Source organism: Indicator indicator, chromosome 1 (genome assembly GCF_027791375.1).
Source record: "Indicator indicator isolate 239-I01 chromosome 1, UM_Iind_1.1, whole genome shotgun sequence".
Taxonomy (NCBI): Eukaryota; Metazoa; Chordata; class Aves; order Piciformes; family Indicatoridae; genus Indicator; species Indicator indicator.
In genome coordinates this window covers 99,766,779-99,791,164 of record NC_072010.1, presented here as the reverse complement: position 1 = coordinate 99,791,164, position 24,386 = coordinate 99,766,779, and the positions used below count along the sequence as shown (strand labels likewise).

Sequence of the window (24,386 nt, the reverse complement as noted above, 5' to 3'; positions counted from 1 at the left end):
GATGGGCTGTCACAGTTGAGCTGTTGTCTTTTAAAGTATTTCTTCAGTACAGCATGCTTAATTTTTGGTTTGCTTTGTTTTGTCTTAAAATGTATCATATTTGGAGCAAATTAGAATAGGTAAGATAGAAAAAGAGCTATGATTTGGGAAAGAAAACAGCACCTTGGTACTTCAGCTCTGCTACCTCCCTCAACCCAATGAAGTGTCTCAGTGGGTAGCACATCTCACTTCAACTTATCCACATGTATAATGGCTTCAACTTGTCTCTGTTTCCATCTGATACAGAAGTGGGGGAAAGCAACACACACAAACAACTCTGGGTTGAGATAAAGAGTTGAGATAAAGAGCTTTAATGAGAAAAAAAATGAAATAGTACAATGCACTATAACCTTAGTCTATTTGCAGAAAAAGCTCAGCAAAATGCAGAAAGCAACAGCAGAAGCTAGTGAGCTAAATTCTCCACCCCTCTCCATACCACCATCATTATAGCAGAGAAAACAAACTCTCCCAAACCTGGAAAATGAGAACAGCATCTGGAACAGGAAGCCTCTCATGCTACGCTCTGAACTTCAAGCCCCATAATACTTTGCTTCAGCCAGCACTTTCATTTTGAAGCTGGCATGATGTGAGCATGGTACGACCAGGGATATAGAAAAGCATCTACGATCCAAGTTGGAGGAAAAAAAGAGAGGATAGACCTGTTCTTTGAGTGACTGTATTGATGCTAGTAGGTCGTATGCTCCTATTAGGACGGAGCAGGTCAGCGAGCTTGTTTGTGCCATGAAATGTGTGATGATGCAATTGCATTAGGGCCACAGTGCTCATTCTGACCTCATAGCAGTTGTGCCCCAAGAAAGACATTTGCAGGACTGTCTGAGACTGTTTGAGGATTAACCTGATAAGTATGATTCAACTTGAAGTAAGCACAAATGCAAGATACCCTTGTTTCAGTCTACACAGTAATAGATAACAATATGGTAATTCTGTAGTATGTGAAGAAAAGCTGAATTTCTGCAATACTGTAGATTTATTAAATGGAGACAAACGTGCAATATTAGGAGTGTACATATCAAATTTGCCGTATTTCAGAGCATCACACCTAAATATGCCAAACATGAGGCAGAACCTTTCCAAAATGTTGGGTAAGACAAAGAACCTCTGTTTGGGTCTGCACCCATGAATGTGTTTCAATAGGACAATCTATGGGGAATTCATACTTCATGCTGTGCTGTGATGTCACAGAAAGAAAGCTTTTCTGTGTCCCAGCTGTATTTGTGCTTTGAACAGTAAAGGTACTAAGGCAATTCATGGAATCACAGAATCAATAAGGTTGGAAAAGACCTCAAGGATCATCAAGTCCAACCTGTCACCCAAGACCTCATGACCACTAAACCATGTCACCAAGTGCCATGTCCAGCCCCCTCTTGAACACCTCCAGGGATCGTGACTCCACCACCTCCCTGGGCAGCACATTCCAATGGCTAACAACTCTCTCCGTGAAGAACTTTCTGCTCACCTTGAGCCTAAACCTCCCCTGGCACAGCTTGAGACTTTGTCCTCTTGTTCTGGTGCTGGTTGCCTGGGAAGAGAGACCAACCCCCTCCTGGCTACAACCTCCCTTCAGGCAGTTGTAGACAGCAATGAGGTCACCCCTGAGCCTCCTCTTCTCCAGGCTAAACAACCCCAGCTCCTTCAACCTCTCCTTGTAGGGTTTGTGTTCAAGACCTCTCCCCAGCCTCGTTGCCCTTCTCTGGACATGTTCAAGTGTCTCAATGTCCTTCCTAAATTGTATTTAGATACCAGTCCCAGTCCCTGAAATTGCATTTAGGAAGAGCATTAAGACATACTTAGGGTAATATATAAAGAAGGCCCATTACACTGACAGTTCTTAATCCTTGGTTTAAAATTATCTGAATCTTTATTCCCTGAGTATATGATTTTCTTAAAAAATCATAACTTTCGAAATTAGCTTGTCTAGATAATCAGTTAAACAACAATTTAACAAGGTGTCATCCAAATATTATTTAATATGTGTACAAATCTCAGTTCTCTTCCAAAAGAAACAATTTATCATCTATTTATCATCTTCTCACCTTAAAAAAGTAATATAAATTATGCAGCAGTAAATACATTTCAGAAAAATTCACTTTATGTGGTTTGCCTAACTGAAAATCATGTCACCACAGTCATTAGGACTATGTGCATGAGGCTGCATTTTGGAAAATGTCTCTCCTTAGGTATTTAGGTTTAAATTTTATTAATACTTATTATGATTACTTGCTTAAATTATTGAAATTAAGTATTTCCTTGAGTAAGTCTAAGGACTAATTTGGGATCTGCTGATTTTGTAACAGCTTTTTATATTTTGTATTGTTACTTACTCTTACAACTACATAGTTCAGAAGAAAAATATAATGTAACATTGTCCTACCAAATAAATGTGCAAATCTGGAACTGCTTCTGACTGAAATTATTTAAATAATGCACCCAAAAGAAAGGGATTAATATTTGGGCTGCAGTGTACAAAGCTACCAGATACAAACAATGTAGGAATGAATCCCCAGATTGTGTATGTCTTGCTCTAGTGACCAGTATCTAAAGACCTGAGGTGCTCTGTCTGTGAGATAGGATTGAATGAGCCAATTTTCCAGTTTTGGTGATTTCCTTCATGCAAATTTGAAAGTAGATTTTGTTATGTTTAAGTAACGACTTCATACCAATAATAAATACATACTGTTGCCTGTCAGGCAAATCTTATGAACTGTGAAGCTTCTTGAGACTATTTAGGAAAGTGTTAGGTATCACTTGCCCGAGGGAAGGTATATGTGAATCAGCAAGACAGCTGGTTCCCTTCTCTGTGGTGCCCCTAACTTGCCTAGGGGCAGTTATTGCTGTCAGAGCTTTGCCTTTGTCCTATTTGATACACAAAGAAGAATGACCATTTCCTTCACAAAAGTCAAATCTTACACTGCTTCTGATATTTGTAGCAAGCAATCATTTGAGGGAAGGATGCAGAAAGGGTGGGAAAAGGGATGGACTGTGACAGAGTTCAGCAATAGAAACAAAATTAGATTTTTAAGATGTGCTACTTTGAGACCGATTTGCCTAAGTCAGGAAAAAACATTCAGTGCAAAAAGTGCACTTGTGAATGTCCTAAATAATTTTAGAATCCAATTACAGTTCAGTTACATATATCTCAGCTTGCTTGCATGGTTTCTGATGCTTGTCAACCACTCAGGACCATATTGCTTATCACACAAATAGAAATCTGTTTTGACTTAGCTTGCCAAGCATCTTACCAAACTGTAGGCCCTGAAACCTCTCAAAAACTGTTTGTTTGGGTTTTTTTAATGTAGGAAAGATCTTGGTCTGTCACACTGCCATTCTGTTTCCTTTTTGGTATGTCTTCTTTTCCCTGCTTGTTCTTTCACTTTCTTTAGTTTTCCCATCTGGGATTGTGAGGTGGAAAAATTGACAATTATGAAGCAAATCAGATGATCATTGAATATTCTTTCATGGCAGGTTACTATTCATAAGTTTCTGATGATACTGTTTCTGATGCATGTGTTGCTGTATGGGCTTCATGTATCTGATTAAAGGCATTGCTTTGGATCTAACAGGCCAGAACCAGTATTGTGGACAAAGGATGGTGGAGAACTGCCAGATCCAGAGAGAATGGTTGTCAACGGCAGGGTCCTAAGCATCAGTTTCCTAAATAAAACGGACAATGGCACATACCGATGTGAAGCAAAAAATCCTATTGGCCGAAACAGCACAGAATATGTCCTGATAGTACATGGTGAGTGTGTTCTTGTTAGCTTTTCAGTGCATGTTAGGCATTTGTAGCATTTGAACAAAATACAGTCAGTTGCTTATGATCATTACCAAAAGAAGAGCACGAAAAAAATGAAAATACAATTGCACTTCTATCGATGCTATCACACAGTTGTGGGGAGTGTGTTTACTTTCTTTTATGACATGCCTGTCTTCATACAGTTTAAGAAAAACATATTCACTTACGTTGTAGTATGTTGATACTGTTTTATAAGTCCTTACCTCAGGCACATGGTGTTCAGATACTTTCTTTAACACAAATTATAGTCGCTACTGAGAAAATGCAGCTTCTGTAAATCAGCTGATCACCATCTGGTTTATCATTAGTTAATCCTCAAAAATATGACATATCCTAAAGTCATGATACTTCTAATAAAATCTTTTCCTAATAAAACTGGGAGATTAATGTTAAATTACAGTTGGTTTTCCTTAACAAGGCAACAATATGTCACAGGAGAAAAATAGCTGCCTTTTACATTGGTCATGAAATAGATTGATATAACTCAAGTATAGGAGAAACTGTAATGCAAAGTTAGCATTTCCCTTCAATACAGTCTTGTAATATGGATCTAGCAGTTTGAAAACATAATGTTCTCTGACCACAAATATCTATATGAAAATTCCTGGGAGGCTGAGGTCTGTGGTTTGAATTCTAACCTAAGTGAATATAAAGGCAAATGCTCCAGTGTAATTCATGATGGTATTTTATTTTTTCTCTAGTTTTTTTTTTAAAACTACAACTTCTTATAATTGTAACAAAATAATGCAACAATCTAATAGAAATTATCTTATGTAAATAGACATGGAAACTATATATATTTTATTTGCTCTTGATGAATTCAGATGTAATAAATGTGTTTATTTGGTGTTTGGAAGGTCTCAAAACCAATTTTTGATAAAGGTTTAACCTGCCTTTAGGTACTTGGCAGAAAACTTCTAATAAGTGCTACTTTTAACTTTCAGTAATGATCTATTTTTTTGGCACTGTTGATGAAATGTCATTTACCAAAAGAACCCCATAGTTTATTTTTCATTTTTCTTAAAGTTCACTGTTAGTTTATGTGGGATTAGTGGCAGAAGTAAAGAGGAGGTCTTTGAATGAGGAACACAGATCCTGTACTGCTGCGTGAGTATTTCTGTAGTAAAGACAAACAGAAGAACTAAACCCTCTAACCTCTACTTACATTGATAACTACAAAAAATAAAAAAAAAAAGGAAAATGTGTTTTACATCCCAGAAGTGGTTCTATATTGGTTGTGGGCTGCAGGCACAAAGTGAACTGCTTTTGATGAGGCAATGGCTTCTGCACTAACCAAATATTGAAACTTCTGTTGTTTGTGGGGTTTGACCAATTTATTTGTGTGTTTATTTCTGAAAACGTGGTCTTTTATAGTGGTAGACTTTTCTGTTGGTGGTGACATTGCAATATACCTCTATCAAAGAACGCTTCACAATCTCGTATGTGTGTTTCACATAGTGGCATAGCCCCTGTTGATCTGGTTATCTTGCAACAACTTTATGGCAGTCTGTAAAATCATTCATTATCAGGAAGGCATTCTGTTATGTTTGGCAGTACATTAGGCATGTTATCAGGTTTAGCTTGCACATTCTTGACCTTTTCTGAGTACCAGAGTTTTTCAAACTGCATTTCTGTAATTCCAGTGTTAGAACTAGAAGGTAAATGTCAGGTGCTTTCAAGGTTTCTGAAACAATGCTAGCAGTGACAGGCTGTAATGATGTTTAGTGCTAAACAATTTACTGCATTTCAGACTTTTTAAGTATAGAAGAGACGGGCACTATTATTGTATCAAGTGTAGTACAATCAGTTGTATAGATCAATTAAAGTGGTGTCTTACCCCTTATTTAGCTCACTAGACACAAATGTCTCCAGTGAAACATAATTATCCCCAAATTACACAATATTCTCCCTTTCTCTGGGGGCTAAAAAAAACTACTTTTTATCATTTTATGGGATGCATTCTTCCATTTAATAGAAGATGCATTTTTTTCTAAATATCTTTTCAAAATATATGTTTACATGGGACCATGCTTTCTGGTTCCTTCCCCTGTGCTTAATGTGTCCATTTAAGTTTTTTGTCCTGCTCCTTTGTTAGAGCTGATTTCTCATAGAAGTATGCCTTCTCATCACGACTCCAAGGTTTCTTATACAAGTAATAAGGAGAGGTACATTCACAAAAATGTGGGGGTGAAGAGGAGAGGAAGCTGCATAAGAAGAGAATTTGTTCACAAGAGATTATTTTAAATTGCAGGTCAGGGAAGTAGGGTGTGGGACAAGTAACCTACCAATGTGTAAGGAGTAAGTGCCCAAGTGCTGGTAGCTGCAGCCTTAGTGGAGCCTCTGGAAGTCCAGCTCCACAGCTTTTAGACAACTAGTAATAATCTCTGTCCAGAGGAGCTGCAGTAATGGAGATTCTGTTTTTCCAAGCAAGTTTGTGTGAAAATACAGAGGACATCAATGGAAGGTATTCTCTGCAAGGGCATGGGAGTGTGACCTAGTTCACAATGTTTCTCATCTATGCTGTCATTTCCTGGACACTTTTTTTTTTTTTTCCTTTTTTCACCTGTTCTTCAACATGTTTTCTGTTTTGTTTTATGAAGGTTGTAAAATTTCATCTGGCTTCTATTCTTATTTTCCTCAATGAAATCCCTCTTAGTGGGACTCAATTTACTAATTTTCTCTGTTTCTGAAGCTATCTTCCTAACCCAGATGAGATTTAGGCAGCTGTAGTATAGAGAGAAGCTAACCTAAAAATAGAAAGTATGGTTTATCATAATTAGAGATTAAAGGTAATCAAAATGTTTATACATATTAATTATAAAAACCCAGCAAAGAGTGTCTTATGGTTTTAACTGGACCAACTTAGACAAAATTAAACAGAAAAGTAGTGTTTTTCCACTGTAAATAATAATCATAGAATCATAGAATTGTTAGGGTTGGAAGGGACCTCAAGGATCATCTAGTTCCAACCCCCCTGCCATGGGCAGGGACACCTCACACTAGATCAGGCTGGCCAGAGCCTCATCCAGCCTGGCCTTAAACACCTTCAGGGATGGGGCTTCTACTACCTCGCTGAGCAACCTGTTCCAGGGTCTCACCACACTCGTGGGGAAGAATTTCCTCCTAACAACCAGTCTGAATCTCCCATTTCTATTTCTGTTCCGTTCCCCCTAGTCCTATCACTACCTGACACCTTGTAGGTGTCAGGTTTCTTGTAGGCCCCCTTCAGATACTGGAAGGCCACAATAAGGTCTCCTCGGCCCCTTCTCTTCTCCAGACTGAACAGCCCCAACTCTCTCAGTCTGTCCTCATAGGAGAGGTGCTCCAGCCCTCTGATCATCCTGGTGGCCCTTCTCTGGACATGTTCCAGCATGCCAGATCCTTCTTGTAATAGGGGCTCCAGAACTGGACGCAATACTCCAGGTGGGGTCTCACCAGAGCAGAGTAGAAGGGGAGAATGACCTCCCTCGACCTGCTGGCTATGCTTCTCTTGATGCAGCCCAGGATGTGATTGGCTTTCTTGGCTGCAACTGCACACTGGTGGCTCATGTTGAGCTTCTCATCAACCAGCACCCCCAAATCCTTTTCTTCAGGGCTGCTCTTCAGCTAGTCACTGCCCAGCCTGTATTTGTGCTTGGGATCGCCTTGACCCAGATGCAGGACCTTATTAAACCTCATGAGGTTGGCTTGTGCCTACCTCTCCAGCCTGTCCAGGTCCCTCTGGATGGCATCCCTTCCCTCCAGTGTGTCTGCTGCACCACACAGCTTGTTGTTGTCAGTGAACTTGCTGAGAGTGCACTCAATGCCACCGTCCAACAAAGATGTTAAACAAGACTGCTCCCAGTAATGATCCCTGAGGGACTCCGCTTGTCACTGGCCTCCACTTGGACATGAACTCATTGACAGCCACTCTTTGGGTGCAGCCATCAAACCACTTAATGGTCCATGCACCAAACCCACACTTTACCAGCTTGGAGACCACGATATCGTCAGGACAGTGTCAAAGGCTTCGCTCAGATCCAGGTAAATGACATCAGTTGCTCAGCCTTCATCTATTAATGTTGTGACCTTGTCATAGAAGGCCAGGTTGGTCAGGCAGGATTTGCCCTTGGTGAAGCTATGCCTATTGTACCAAATCACCTCTTCATTATTCTTCTGCCTCAGCAGTGCCTCCAGGAGTATCTGCTCCATGATCTTACTGGGGGCAGAGGTGAGACTGACTGGCCTGTAGTTCCCTGGGTCATCCTTCTTACCCTTTTTGAAAATGGAAGTTATGTTTCCCCTTTTCCAGTCAGTGGGGACCTCCCCAGACTGCCAGGACTTTTGGAATATAATAGAGAGTGGTTTAACAACCTCATCTGCCAGTTCCCTCAGCACGCATGAGTGTATCTCATCAGCTCCCATGGACTTGAACACTTTCAGGTTCTTCAGATGGTCACCAACCTGATCTTCACTCACAATGGGCAGTTCCTTCTTCCAGTCCCTGCCATTATCTTCCATTATTCTGGGAGTGCAGCTGGAACCCTTGCCAGTGAAGACTGAGATAAAGAAGTCATTGAGAACCTCAGCCTTTTCCATGCCACTTGTCACCAATTCACCTGTTTCCTTTCTGAGGGAGCCTACATCTTCCCTGGTCTTCTTTAAATCATTAATATACCTATAGAAATGTTTACTGTTCCCCTTGATCTCCCTGGCTAGATTGAATTCTAACTGAGCTTTAGCTTTTCTAACCAGGTCTCTTGCAGCTTCCTTATATTCCCCCCATTCTAGCTGTCCTTTCTTCCACTCCTTGTAGTTTCTTTTTGTGTGACAGGAGCTCCTTGCTCATCCAGGCAGGTCTCCTAGCATTCTTTCCTGCTTTCCTCTTTGTGGGGATACTTTGCTCCTGGGCACAGAGAAGGTGATCTTTGAACACAGACCAGCTGTCCTAGGCCCTCTTCCCTCTAGGGCTTTGTCCCACAATACTTTGGCCAACAGATCCCTGAAGCGATCAAAGTCTGCATGCCTAAATTCCAGGGTTGTAAGCTTGGATTACATCCTCCTAGTTGGCCGAGGATCTTAAATTCTATTGCTTCCTGGTCACTGCAGCCAAGGTTATCCCTGACCCTTACTAACAAGGTCCAGCATATCACCTTTTCTTCTGGTTCCTCTACCATTTGGAGGAGGAAGTTGTCATCTATGCATTCCAGGAGCGTCCTGGAATGCTGGTACCTAGCTGTGTTGTCCCTCCGGCAGATGTGAGGGTGGTTGAAATCCTCCACAAGGACCAGGGCCTGTGATCGTGAAGCCACTTTTATTTGCCTGTGGAGGGTCTCATCTGCTTGGTTCTGCTGGTCAGTGGTCTGTAGCAGGCCCCTACAGTATCATCACCTTCCCCTGTATTCCCTTTAATCTTCACCCATATGCTCTCAGCAAGCTCATCATCCCTCCGATGGTGGAGTTCCACTGATTCCAGCTGGTCACTGATATAGAGAGCAACATCTCTTCCCCTCCTACTCTGTCTGTCCTAAAGAGCTTGTACCTGTCTATCCCTGCATTCCAGTCATGGTAATCATCCCACCAAGTTTCAGTAATAGCCACTATGTCATTGCATTCCATCAGCACAGTGGCCCTTAACTCTTCCTGTTTGTTGCCCAAGCTGTGTGTGTTTGCATAGAGGCACTTCAGCTGGGCTGGCTGTGTCACCTTCTTAGGTGAATCCCCCTTGATTCCCTTGGGGTGTCCCAGTGTTTCATCCTTGGCTTGCCTCAGGACAACAAGTTGAGAGCCCTTGCTAGCACTCCATCCCTCTGCCGTGCTGCCCCAATGTTTGTCACAGGCAAGCATGAGATTAGTAACCCCTTCCCCCTTCAAATCTAGTTTAAAGCCCTATCAATGAACCCTGCCAACTTCTGCCCTAGAATTCCTTTCCCTCTCTGAGACAGGTGCATCCCAACAGTTGCTTGCAGCTCTGGTGCCCTGTAAACTCATCTGTGATCATAAAATCCAAACCCCTGTCAATGACACCAGTCCCAGAGCCATGAATTGACCTGTTGGCTCTTCCTAAATATTCCGTCATCCATCGCTGATGTCAGAGAGATGGAGGAGAACATAACTTGAGCTCCTGATCCCTTTAGCAGTTGGCCCAAGGTCCTGAAGTCTCTTTTAATTGATTGTGAGCCTCTCATTGCTGTATCATCACTATCTACCTGGGTAATAGTCTGAAGGACTCACAAGGGTGGGAAGTTTACCTATGACATCCTTTACCCAGGCACCAGGGAGACAGCAGACCTTTTTATGAAGTGGGTTTGGTCTGCATATCAGGCCCTCTGCTCCCCTCAGCAGGGAGTCACCTACAGCAATAACCCTTTGATTTTTCTTTTCAGGGTCAGATTTTATGGCTGGCCTGAGGTGAGTTGGCCTTGGTGGCACTTCTGGCCTTTGTGGCACTTTTGGCCTTCGTGAGCCCTCGATCTTGCTCACAACCAGTTCCTCCTGCAGAGCCTCATATCTGTTCTGCAAGGGTACTGTAGGTGCTGCGCTTCTTAAAGGAGCACGTTTGCTCCATTGGTATTGTTTGTTTCATCAGGTAGCGACTTGTTCCCGTTGACCCTGCACATGTGAGTTACTACAGGAAGGGTGGGGGGGGCTTGCTGATGAGAGTTGCTGCTCCACTGAGAGTTAAATCCTGGTTTTGTAAAGATCAGTTTGTGAAAGTTATCAGTTTCCCTCTCACTCTTCCTGATGCTTCTCAACCTACTCACCTCTTCCCTGAGCTCTATCACTTCATCCTGGAGCTGTGCCATCCAACTGAGCAGGTCAAAAACCTGCTCAAACTGCACATACCCATAGTCAGTGTTGCCCCCTGTTGCATGTGAAAGGCTGTGACATTCCTCACAACCTGTGGCCTGGATGCCAATATCCATTTTGATTATGTGCAGAGAGCACAGTCTTCCTCCTCTGAGTAGCCACCATCATTCCTTCAGTAAAACTGAAGCACCTTGTGTCCTGCCCACGTGCCCTGCTCATGCCAACTACTGAGCTGACTCAAATGGAGCCCCTGGGCACACTCAGTCTCTATTTGCTCTCCCTGTGCCTGTTAGACTGCCTGTAGCAATGGCCACTTGCTCCCAGCTGTCTGACCATGCACCCTCCCTCTTGCACCCCACTTGCTGGGTTCCAACAAACAGGAAGACTGTTGCTTCACAGTCCACAGTATGAGAGCTTCTTCTGGTTTTGCCAGGTTTAAATCACCCCCGGCTTCTCCTGGAATGCCCCCAGCCACGCTGCCCTCTCAGGCACCCTTGCGAGATCATGAGTCATGTTGGGTCGCCTCTCCCTGCCCCACTTCTCTCTCAGTCTTCCTGTCTCTGGGAGTCCCCCCTTCCCCTCCAAAGACCATGGCACAGCATGGAGCTAGCCAGTGCCAATGCAGTTAGCTTTCCTTTTTGCCCTATTAAACTGCTTCTATTTTGACCCACAGGCCTCGTTTTATTTTTCCTCTCCCCTGTCCATCTAAGAAGAGGAGTGATAGAGCAGCTTTGTTGGCCCCCACCCAGGGCCAAGCTACCAGAAGTACTGTCAAGGACACACTTCATGAAGCAGGAAGATGGGCATAAAGGGTTTATATGGGCAGCAGTACAAAGGCAAAACATAGTTTGCTCAAATATTTGTCTCATGCAATTACAAAGACACAGGCTTTAATGCCTCTAGTTGTTGTCATTTCTGTATACTAATTGATGAGCTTAGTGCTTTAGAAGTGCACATTCTGGCTAGATATATAACGTCCTTGTTTTGGTAACGAGCCCCAGGCAATTTTCACTCTCTTCCAATTTATTAAGAGTTTTTATTTACCTTTGTCCAAATGATAGTCACTAATAAACTGCCAAACGTGCAGTGCTCAGCTGAAAACCATGGCTTCCACTTGCAAAGCTTAGCTAATAACTGCATTGATTTAGCTGGATTTGAGAAAAGAGTTGGTCCCTCATAATCAAACTGAAGCCACAGCTGTTAAGTATGTAGCAGTGGTTCATAACTTCTGGATGTTGGATGAAGACTTAGTTCAACATCACCCTGAGTGTGTGACAGACATCCATGTCATTGGAAATCTGAGTGGAAACAGAAACATTTGATAATTTGCAGACCTATTTAAGATAAAGTACCTTGGTGAAATATCCTGATTTGCCAGTCTAAAGGCACACATTCAAGTAATTGAAATATTCAGAGCTGTGAAGTGTCATATACTAATTATCTATCAAAGCAATATGGAAATTAACATGAATCAGCAGCTGTGGATGGTCAAGACAATTCTTACTGCTACAATTATACATACAGCATAAAGCAACCAAGCCAGTAACTCAGTATCTGGAGAATAAAAAGTGGTGTTACATATTCCTTTGACTTGAGCCTCTCAATTATGTTGTTGCCTTTTCTTTTCCTCTCTTGAGCACGCTATTTTTTTTTTTTTTTCAAATAAAAGGCAACTGAAAACCAAGTTACATCCTCGTTAATAGTTTGGAATGCATGTTCAAACAGAACATCTTCTACAATGTTTAAGCCCAAAGGTCTTTCCTTTGGACTATATTTATCTTTCACTTCCTTGTCCAGTCTCATTTCAAAACATTTATCATCTTGGGTTTCACAATAACCTGTGGCAACAAGTTTTTGCATTGAATTATTTGGTTTGAGGGAAAAGCATTCTCTTTTGTTTGTATAATCCTGCTGTTTGATCTCTTCATTTTCCAAATTTTCCATCTATTTGGCCCCTTCTAGTGTTTTTGCTGTAAGTATGCAGTTAAAATCACTTTTGTTTTCTTGCTGCTTCACTTCAATAGAGTCTTGAGTATTTCCATCTCACTCTCAATTTCTCACGAATTGTGATCTCAGAGCCTGCATTTCCTTAATTCCTGTCCCTTGTATCCACTCTCCTTCAGTCATGCTTTCTTTTTCACCTTTTTTTCATGTTTGGTCTAGTAGTAAATCTCTGTAATTGACTGTTCTCCTTATCTCGAACAGCTCTATGCCAAATTTGCACCAAACACCTTGTTTCCTGCATCCAAATATCGTGTTCTGTGACCACCAGAACCAGACCATTCCAGTACCATGCATTTGTAGTTCTATACAGATTTCTTCTGAAATTAGTAGAAAATGCATGGAACTCAAAACACACCTGAAATGAAACAAACTCCATTGCTTCTATCTAGGGGTAATTTAGATTCCTTTATCTCGGTCTGTTCGTTTGGTCTTTATTACATTTTTTATCATGTTTAATTTCTGTTGTGATGTTCTCATAGGGGTCCCTCTCCTTCCTTTATATTTGTAACTCACTTGTTCACATCTCTCACTCTACTATTCTACTCAAGTTTTACTTTCGTAAATTGAAATAAAAGAGGAGGTCAGATTTGTTTGTTTGTTTTCTTTGATTAATGAGCTTATCAGATAGGTAATAGATCTCTTGATTTGCAAATATTTTCACTACATGCCTCTGATAATTATTAGGGCACCTTGTCCTCATAAACATATATAAAAAACATATAAAAATATGCACTGAAGGGACAAGAGGGAGGTGGGAAAGAAAGGAGCAGCATCCACATGGAGCAGCATGCTCCTCAGTAATCTAGCTGCCCTCTCTAATGTTAAATGTTAATGTTAAAATGTTAAAACCCTAAAAACTGAGGTAGCTGAACAGTTTCTAAAGTTTCCTACCTTCTAGTTCCTGAGCTGAAATGAAATTACAGATGCATCTTAGAAAAAAGACTTTCTTTTCCTATGGGAAAATCCTACCCTTTAAGTGAACAAAGCTTGGGCTTTGCAAAAAGAGAACTGAGCAAACCCGTGAGGGTGTGGAACAATAATAACATGTACAGCTTCAACAGAGGGTATTTTTAGTGAAAAAAAAAAACCTGCCCTTGTAGCAATGAAGGCATATGAAGAGTATGAGGATCAGAAGACTGCTTAGGACTTCATTTGAAAATCTCTGCATGTCAATACCTATGCGTTTTAGTTTTGAGATTTAATTTTTTATAACTATCTAAATAAATAATAATAAAAAAGCCTCAGTTTTGAGTCCATAAAACAGAGGTGAAATGTCTCTCCTATTCCCATCTTAGGAAAAGTAAAAATAATATTAAAAAATACAGAAGATGACTCACAGACAGAGGAGCCTAAGCTTTCAGTTGGAAAATAAATAAAAGAATGCTCTTTTTTTTGTTCTTCTTATCCCCTTTACTGTTATGCACATGTCGTGGCAGGGCCAAACGGGCCCAGGACAAACCCAGACAGGTCCTGGAATGTCTAGACATGGTCCCCCTCTCCCCGCCTCCCTCCTGCAGGAGTTGGGTAATGTGGGAAAAGGGACAAAAGGACAGGCCAAAACATGTCTGGTAAACAAGTCTCTTTTTGGAGTAGGAGCATGCGTACTGGCCACTGCTTCTCTCAGCCCAGGCCTATGTTTCTGCCTTTTATGGCCACAGCCTGGCAGAGTCCCTTTTAATTGGGTAACTATTTGCTGGCTTCAGTTCCCCTGTTGGCCCAATTGAATCTCGGGCAAGTGATAAATACAGGTCGATTTGTATTCGCCACGCCTTGCCTTCTTGGACCTGCCTTGCTTTAATTTGCTTTGCCTGGGCTACCTTGCCTCGAGTTGCCTGGTCCAAGACCTGGGATAGAAGCCACAAGCCCTACTCACTGCAAGTCAAGAAGCCACAAGCCCTACTCACTGCAAGTCAAGAAGCCACAAAGCCTTAAGATCCAAGCCTCACCTCCCTTTGCAACTACAAGTCATGCCGTTCCTCAGTTTACCCAGGACGATGCAAGAGCCCTTAGCGAAAACATGTCATGAACCAGTCCACCGTCCTGCTGTGAAGCCAGACCAGAGCACCCCCCTATTTGTGGTGGAACTCTTCATGAGTAATTAATTCATTGCCTCCTTGGCTTAACGGTTCTTGTTGAGGCTCCCCACCATGGTCGAGCATCGTTTTGCACTGGGGGATTCTCTCCTGTTACTTTTTGGTTATTTTTTGTTATGATGTTATTCCCTGGTTTTCCTTCCAGTTTGCTTAAAATTGTTAAAATTGTTATATTGCCTAAATATTGTATATTCCCACTGTAAATATATATTCCAGCCACACATCGAACCTACTTCATAAGTTTTTGAATTTTTCATATTAATAAAACTATATTAATATTTTTATTAATATTCATATTTACCATATGATTAATTTTCATAAATTCTATAATAGCATACACAGACACACACACACACACGAACCAAACAAATAAAAACAGCAACAAACAACAACAACAAAAAATCCAACCCAAAATTAAGAAACCCTAAAGAAAGAAGCAGAGGCCTAGTAACTTATCCAGGAGGAGATACAGGTTTTATTTGTGTTTTTTTCTTTCACCTTCATATCTTTTGAAATCCGCAGCTGCTAGATGGTTTTCTTGCCAAAGCTGAGGTGTGGGGGAATGACATTTCATTGTGACAGGCCTAAGAAAGTGACATATTATAAACCTCTGTTAAAGGTAGCATTATAAACATACAGAATTTTGGATGTCTTTAATAACACATAACACCTGAAAATATTTAATTTTATATGTACATGTATAACTGGCTGATGCGATAGTGCTTGATTTGGATTCCCGATGTGATTTATGAAAAGGAAAAGATTGCATTTTAGTTTTGAATTGATGATGTTTTGTCTCCATACTCAATAACTGAATAAACTTAATATTTTGGATGCTTACACATAGGTAGAGTACCTACAATAAAGTATTTCTTGAAGTGGATATACTAGATACATTGCTGTTACTTTTTTGTACTGTTGAGTTCCTTATCACTAATTTGATATAGTAGTACAGCTTGCTCTTTAGTTTTTCTGGCCTTCAAGCTCTGCTATTGCTTCTGTTGCTAACATTCTTGAACTTTACATCAATCATGCTTGTTTGTTTGAGGGGTAAGTATGTAAAATTACTGTGTCTATGAATAACATACGCAATCTTCATGAACAAAATGTAACTGCTGGCAGAATAATTTCACTTGAGACTGATGACAAAGTTGTAGCATATCAGTTGCTACGATCTGCTGTTTTGATCTAGCTCATTTATTATTCACAAAATTCAAAACATAAAGAAATTACAGAAGTGACTTTCCTGCACCATTAGGTGCTATGTGTATTGTAGATGTTTGTGTCCTATCTCTCTTTCCCATATGGTGCTTCTATCACTTGCCTTTTTCTTGAGAATAGGTTGTTCAGTTTTGTGAAAATTCAAGAAAGGTAAATTATAGGTTAGAGAGTGATATTGCTTAAAACGTCAAATGATGGAGGCTAGCCTGGTGATACATCAGTACCATGTATTGTTCCATCTGAGATTACAAACCTTGGGAAGGTAGCACAAATCATTGGTTCTGTGCAAACAGAGATAGATATAAGTGCTTTGAGAAGATTGCAAACAGCACCCTGAGTCTGTGAGAAGTAGAGAAAGTTTCTGTAAAAATTAGGCATCTTTCTTGCAGTGTTGCTGTGTCCAAGGCCTCTCTGATCACATGTGAAGATGAGTGTAGAGGCTCAGAGAAACAGACACATAGAATTTGCTCATCTCAAACCATTCACATTCTTGCATCCATAATTTGATTATAGTAATTATTAGGTCTGGCTTTTTTTTCTGGTTAATGACTTCAGAACTTTTTTTGGAGTTTATCATAGCCTTCATTTTTATGTTGTATGCAGGAAATACATTCAACAAAATATTTGTTCCAGTATTCTATTAGTATTTTACTTACAGCAAATAAGATTCCACCACCTTGTTTTCAGTATCCTTCCAATGAATAACCAGATAAAACTGATAAAAAATTCAAATTTCATTGAACATACTTTAAAAATCTTCATAACATCTTTCTTCAAAACATAGGTTTATTCTAAATTTGTGATAAGACTCAAAGCATCTGTAGCCCCTTCTCCAAAAGGTAAATTTATAAGCTGTAATCCCAAACAATGTGATTTTTCTTTGGGTCTTCCTGCTTGAATTCTTGACTCAAAACAGCAAAATTCTGTTTGCTTTGTTATTAAATTCTACTTTTTTTTTTATTACTAGACCATATCTTCCTCTGTCTTGCTATACCTTTTACTGTGAATGATTTTCTCTCTGATTTGGAATGGTTTAGGAGCTTTAAAGAAAGCTCATTGCATTGATCTTTCTGTATGACTGCCATGGAAAGGGCAACAGACAACAAAAACTAACCAGGAGGACAGTAAGGTTGAATCTCAAAACCATTCACAAGTTACCATTGCTAGCAAGTGTGAGTTATCACTGTACCAAGGCTGACAAAGTTGGTTTGAATGGCCAATGCCATATGAAGATCTCCAACAACTCACTCACTTCTTTCACAAAGTTATGGTTTCCTCACTAGCACTCAGAAAGCTGTAACTCCTTTTGAATAATCTTCTTAGCAGTTATCAGTGAACAGGTCTTCATGTATCTGCAATGATTGATTGAATTCATGTTATTGTATAAGGGGATTTGTCATTTGTGAGAAGAGTAGTTTAAACAAATTTCAGTCAGTATTAGTTTTCTTTTGTTAGAACGCCTGAAGAGAGAAGAATTAAAGGTTTTAATTTTTTTCCTTTATTTTTTTAATGTACTTTATACAGACATGCATTTCCTTTATTTTTCCTTCACTGGCATCCACACAGCTTGTTTACTCCCCATATATGCATTTGAAGAAAACTTAGGTTTGCATGGTAACTTCATACCCAAAGAGAGTGCGAAATTACTCATTTAATCCTCATGGCAAGCAAATCAAAAAATGGACCAAGGGAAAGGAGGAAGGACAGAAAAGTGTTTGGCAGGGTAAAGCTTTGGGAATACGTCAAGTGTTTTGTTCTTTAGATATTGCTGTTAGTCATTGCATCAGTGAATTTGTTTTTTCCTCTATGGTTTCTGTTTTGTTTAATTTTTTCCACAGGTTTCCTAATCCTTGGTTGGTAGGAGGCAGGGAGTAGTTGAGGGAGGCTGACATATTGAAGTGTTAGTTTGCTGCTTGATTGAGGAAAGCTCTGGATGGCTTTCATCATTCACAAGCAGGAACTGAAATCTCATTGCACTGCTTTATATATAATTTTGTTTATAATAAATTAGCAGTTATGACCAAGCATTCTTTATAACAAATAGTGCACTATTCCATTGGTGAATTGTCCTATTTGATGGCTTTAGTACTTAAGGTACCAAAAGTCTGCCTGCCTGAAGGGAAGTTGGGAAGTTTTAATAAAATCAAATTGACTATATTGCATATGTCCCATCATTCACAGTACTGTGTTAAACAAAGCCAAAGCTATGGAGGGAATTCAGCTACATGTATAGAACCCATTTGAGATTAAAAAAGAAAAAGAGCATAAACAATTGGCAGCTGGAAAGATAGGGTCTTCTTTTCTCAGGTAATGTACTATAGTGACTAGAATGTGTATTAGTTAAAGACAGTCCACAGAAATGCAATAAAGGATGTTTTATGTTGCAAAGATGCCATTGACTCACCCACGATCGTTTTCAATAGGATACAGCAATCCCACCACAATAAAGCATTTCAGATTAGGATCAGAATCATAGAATCATAGCATCAGTCAGGGTTGGAAGGGGCCACAAGGATCATCCAGTTCCAACCCCTCTGCCATGGGCAGGGACACCTCACACTAGATCAGGCTGGCCAGAGCCTCATCCAGCCTGGCCTTAAACACCTCCAGGGATGGGGCCTCAACCACCTCCCTGGACAACCCATTCCAGGCTCTCACCACTCTCATGGTGAAGAACTTCTTCCTCACATCCAACCTGAATCTCCCCACTTCCAGCTTCATTCCATTCCCTCTAGTCCTGTCACTACCTGATATCCTAAAAAGTCCCTCCCCAGCTTTCTTGTAGGCCCCCTTCAGATACTGGAAGGCCATAATAAGGTCACCTCGGAGCCTTCTTTTCTCCAGACTGAACAGCCCCAATCTTTCAGTCTAGTCTTTCAGATTAGTGTTCAACCCCTCTGATTTAATTTTGAAATAATGTAATTTAAAATAAGTAACATTCTCTATTATTTCTTCTTGATAACCTTGAAATTCTTGCAGTGAGTTTTGAGCTGTTTAAGAAGTTTCAGTGATTTGTTCTGAATTTCTTAGAGAAATGAAAGTACCAACCTTAATAACATAGAGATCAGCCATCTATTTACCTTCATTTAGTTTCAATATTTGTTTCCTTAACAGGGAGATTTTAGAAAATTCTTCTTGGCCTATTTCTTGTTCCTAGTACAGTTCTTGCTGATCTTTTTGAGATTTTTTGCATGGAAAGAGTCAAATGTCATTCTGAGAAATCTGTCATCTTTGTTCAAAGCTGCTGGTGTCCGAATTTGTCTTGTACATTAATTTTGTTTAAAGGTCCAGCTGCTGGAACTTTATTTCATTTAATTTAGAATATTGGCTTGGAGAAAAAAGGAACTATGGCTTGTCTGTTTATTTAAAAAGAATAAAAATTAACATCTGAGCTTTAATGTGGGTTTTTAAGCAGTGGCAATGGACCTAGAACACCGTATTGATAATGATAGAATGCTGCACTTCTGGGGCAAATCATGCAGACTTCATTCACAGAAGATGTTTGGTGGCTCTTGTGGTAACATTTGGTCTTGTATGCAGTGAAATTGACACTGCAGGTACAAGGACAACTGCTTTTTTAAATACAATTTTTAAGAGTTTGGGGGGTTTTGTGATTGTTTTGTTTGACTTTTTTTTTTTTTTTTTTTTTTTGGTATGGAATTAAAATGGGACTCAGGAGATCTGTATGAACTCCTGTCAGGCTCAGAAGTATGTAAAATACAAGACACATATCACAGAATTAACCAGGTTGGAAATAGACCTTTGCAATCATCAAGTCCAACCTATCACTCAACACCATCTAATCAACTAAACCATGGCACCAAGTGCCTCATCCAGTCTTCTTTTAAACACTTCCAGGGACAGTGACTCCACCAACTCCCTGGGCAGCCCATTCCAATGGGCAATCACTCCTTCTGTGAAGAATTTCTTCTTAACATCCAGTCTAAACTTTCCTTGGTGCAACTTGAGACTGTATCTTCTCTTTCTGTCACTGGTTGCCTGGGAGAAGAGACCAACTGCCACCTGGCAACAACCTTCTTTCAGGTAGTTGCAGAGAGCCATAAGGTCTCCCCTGAGCCTCCTCTTCTCCAGGCTAAACAACCCCAGCTCCCTCAACTGCTTCTCATAGGGCTTGTGCTCCAGACCCCTCACCAGCTTTGTTGCCCTTCTCTGGACACGTGCAAGCAATTCAACTCTTTCTTGGATTGAGGAGCCCAGAACTGGACACAGTACTCAAGGTGTGTTCTAACCAGTGCGGAGTACAGAGGCAGAATGACTTCCCTGCTCCTGCTAGTCACACCATTCCTGATCCAGGCCAGGATGCCATTGGCCTTCTTGGCCACCTGGGCACACTGCTGGCTCATGTTCAGCCTGCTGTCAACCAGTACCCCCAGGGCCCTTTCTGCCTGGCTGCTCTCCAGCCACTCTGTCCCCAGCCTGTAGCTCTGCATGAGGTTGTTGTGGCCAAAGTGTGGAACCCAGCACTTAGACTTGTTAAATCTCATGCCACTGGACTCTGCCCATTTATACAGCCTGTCAAGGTCCCTCTCAGCATCCTCCTACCCTCTAACAGATTGACACTTGCTACCTCCTTTTCTATAACATTTTGTTATGGAAATGTATTGTCTGAATAATGATCTTCCACAACCTTAAGGCAGAGACCCATTCTTTATTGCATACACATTTGTGAACATGAAGTTGTGTACAACATCAACACACGTATAGATACCCTTTTTAATAAGTAAATCTATTGGGTATTGAGGCTGCAGTCTCAAATATTTTTCTAAAACTTTACCTTTTTATTTAACATATTGAATTTCAGTTTGCAAAAGGCAAGTTGCATAAGCGATTTTCTCTGTAGTATTTGTAAATGCTTTCATTAGAAAGATGAGCTTTTATATAAAATAGAATGACTCCTTAAAATGATGGACTTTATTAATAGTACTACTTTTAAAAGGGAAGGGATTTTTCTTTCTTTTTTTTTTTAATAGGCAAAATATAGGGTAACTTTGGGAAAAAATAGGTTTTACAATATATTTTTGCCCTACTCTGAAGTACATATTGTGTGCATTTAACTCTGGAACACAGAAGATTAATCTTTCTGTTAATTACTTGTTAGCATTTGTCCTTATAGCTGTATCTTGCACTAATAGCCATTAATAAACTAAAACTTGGAATGCTCAGAAAGACATTCTTCACTATTAAAAAATTTGTCTACTTAAGATTTCATTTTCCTTGTACTAAGATAATCTTTAAAATCTATCAGGCCAAGTTATCATCTTATCAAATTTATTGATTTATGTGTTCTGTCTATCACCTGTTTTTAGCACAATTAGAAATTATGGAATGCATTGCAACCTCTTTGTTTATTACAGTACAAGCATGACAATTCATGTAATCTTCCCCAACAAAACTGAACAGCAATAAGTAAATGTATTGTGAGATACTACATTGTGCCACCTTTCACCTTCACTGAGAGGAAGAACAGTGAACTTTTTAAATGACTAGACTGGTGACAAACAGTGAGTCTGATGGACAATGAAATGGGAGCGTGTTCCTGCATTCATTGCAAACTTCTCTTTCTGTTTCAAGGGAACTGCAGCTAGAGTGCTTTTACTGATCACAAATTCAGTGGAGTGGTGTGGGGAGCAAAATGATCCCTTAAGTAAGCACTGAGGGATTCAAAAGTCAAACCCTACATTTTGAAAGTTATCAGCCTTTAGTGCAATAACTAAATGTTCACGTTAGATTTTTTCCTGTGAAAAATGACTTTTGTGTGTGTGTTTACTGCTGCTCTCTTAATTTTAGCATATCTTCTTGAGCATTATAAAACACATAGACCCAGTACCCACTAAATCCCAAATTCTGTTCTGCATAAAGACAGTAGTTAAATTGGAAGGCAGGAGGTTGCCTCTGTTCAGCATGCTCTGCTTGTTAGAGTCCACATGGAAGGTGGTAAAGGTGGATTGCCTGACAAGGGCTCTGCTGCACTGCATGAAAGCTGGCCTGAGCCTGGGCAGCTGCATCGGGCATAGGGAGGGGAAGTGACAGAGTTGGTCGCTTCTCTCAGCCCTGAGAACTTGTCCTGCTTACTGAATGAAGGCACTTCTTTTGTCTCCTGCCTAAGAGCCACAGCTCCTTGTTTTCTGACAACTTGCACAACTGTCCCAAGCCTGGCCTTACTGGTGGAAAATCAGCCTTTCACAGCTATTGTCCTTTGAGTCTTGCTCTTGCTCTAGCACACAAAATAAATGGTATTCAGTAGAGGAGTTGTTTCAAAACAGTTAGGGCATTTAACTTTTTTTTTTTTCATATTTCCTTGTCAAATGAGATGGTATAATAATTTGCTAATGCACCTTTGGTTTTTTCATATTTATCAAAGTGTTTATTTTGTCATAAGCAGCACTGGTCAAAGCATGTGTTGTAAATGTCATAATGTAATCTCAGGTCTTCATTTTAAAGGAGGAACTTTTAAGTGATTTGGGCTGATACCAAACTGCCAATATTAAGTACTAATATTGAAATGCACTTTGCTCTTTAAAGATATATTCTTAACTTTCTAGAGATAGAATTTAGGCCACAGATGTGTAGATACCAATTTTTTGCTTGGTTCTTTGAAAACGGGAGATATTGTTGTTTTTTTTTCTGTAATTTTGAAATACTTTGACCTTCTTCATTTGCTATTGAAAAATACTGTTTTCAAAATAGAAACAAACAAACAAAACCAAAACCCGATACTAAACTATTAAACTTTCTGTAGGAAGAGAGAACTATTATTCTTCCCAGTTCTTCACTTAAGAATAAGTAGCAAATCCTGGTATCTCTTAACATGACTGACTTTTCCTTTTGACCTAAAGATGCAACTGAAATATGTTTAACCAAACTTGTAATGAGCTGTCCCACATCTTCTAGCATTTAATATAGTCTACTGGCCCATGAAACACCTCAGCATTGTGGGACTATGTGAATTTTTTTTTTCTTTCTAGGCTGCCTAGCTATTTTAGCCCAGCTGTATATCTTACATTATGATCTCATCACCAGAGGTCTCTAATGTTTTTAACAAGGGTTATAGATGTCCATGAAGCTTTTGTTAAAAGTGTTTGGATATTTTTTTCATGTAATCTGATTTGATGGCAAAAATGTCAAGCACATAATTACCATTTCAGAGTTTTACAAATCTGAATCAATTAGCAAAAAGAACCCCTTGACCTCATGTCCATGAGTCTTCATGATCATTCTGTCTAAGTGCTAAGGAGCTATTGGCACATGATATTCAAGCTGAACCATCCTTTTGTTCAATTCCTTTTTCTCTGAGCAAGGCTAAATGCAGCTCCCTTTGAATTTAAAACCTTGCTAAATTATTTAATACTACATACCACAGACTGATTAAATTTTGCAGAGTGGTGAGATTGTTTCCCAGGTAGGTCATCACTCAGTTCAGTTTACTACTGAAAATTTCTTTCATTCACAGTCAAAATACAGCAAGGGCCATCCATCATTATCACTTGGTCCTTTAATTTTTCTGTCAGCTTTTGGCAAGCTTAAAACAAAAGCCTTTACATTTTTATCAACTGCAGCTATTGTCTGAGTTGTGCTCAGTCATTTCAGAATATCTGTTGTGTTTTTACCAAACAAGTCAAGTATTTTCAATAGGTCATATCTATCTTTCACATAAGCCTGCTAAACCAAACAGAGCCATTTCTCATTTTTTTGGGAATAGAAAGTCAAAATGCTTTGGGCCAAATCAGCAGTGAGAGTAAATTGTCCAGGCTCTCTGCACTTAAATAGATGAATGCCTTTTGACTTAGTAAGAAGAATGCAAGATCCATTTAAGAAAGAAGGAGAGGCAAACAGCAAATTTTGATCAGCCAGGGCTTGACATTTTTTTGAGCCAATCTTGTACAATGGTATTCTGCCACTCACAAACGGACTACATCTGTGCCTTTGCTGAAGAGCAGCCTCCAGACCAAGCCAAGAGTTGTATGTTCCTCCTTTTTCCACTGTCCACTCATAACCAGCAATCAGATTATCTGCTCTCTGCCTTCATTTTACTAATGCTTTTGTATCTTGATGACATGCTGACAGACAGCAGTGACCATAAAGAATGGCTTTCTATAACCTTCCCTATACTTTTCTCTGCATCTGCTGAGCTGTGACATTACATAGGACCTCATTGAAAAGAGAGTTCTGGGCTGAACATTTACAGCTCAGCTCAAACCCCTGCTGTGCCACTAAAGAAGGATTGGATACTGTCCTTTCACTGAAAATCTAATTCAGGTCTTGCTTGTATAACCTGTGTGAACCCACATGAAAAAGAGGTGGAACTAGAATCAGTAACTCTTCTTATCATGAAATTTAACTCCTTTTCTGTTTCCAGCAATTTTATGGAACCAATTAGTTCTCTGTGAACTGTTTGCATTATAGAG

At 39.9% G+C, this 24,386-nt stretch overlaps 1 protein-coding gene across 1 annotated transcript in view; it reads left to right on the top strand.

The window, feature by feature from the left end:
• CADM2 (cell adhesion molecule 2) overlaps positions 1 to 24,386 on the top strand; it is a 261,666-nt gene that overhangs the window by 183,475 nt on the left and 53,805 nt on the right. The window contains exon 8 of the mRNA XM_054392117.1: positions 3,621 to 3,799. Coding sequence (XP_054248092.1) covers positions 3,621 to 3,799 — 179 coding nt within the window. The remainder of the gene's footprint in view (positions 1 to 3,620; positions 3,800 to 24,386) is intronic.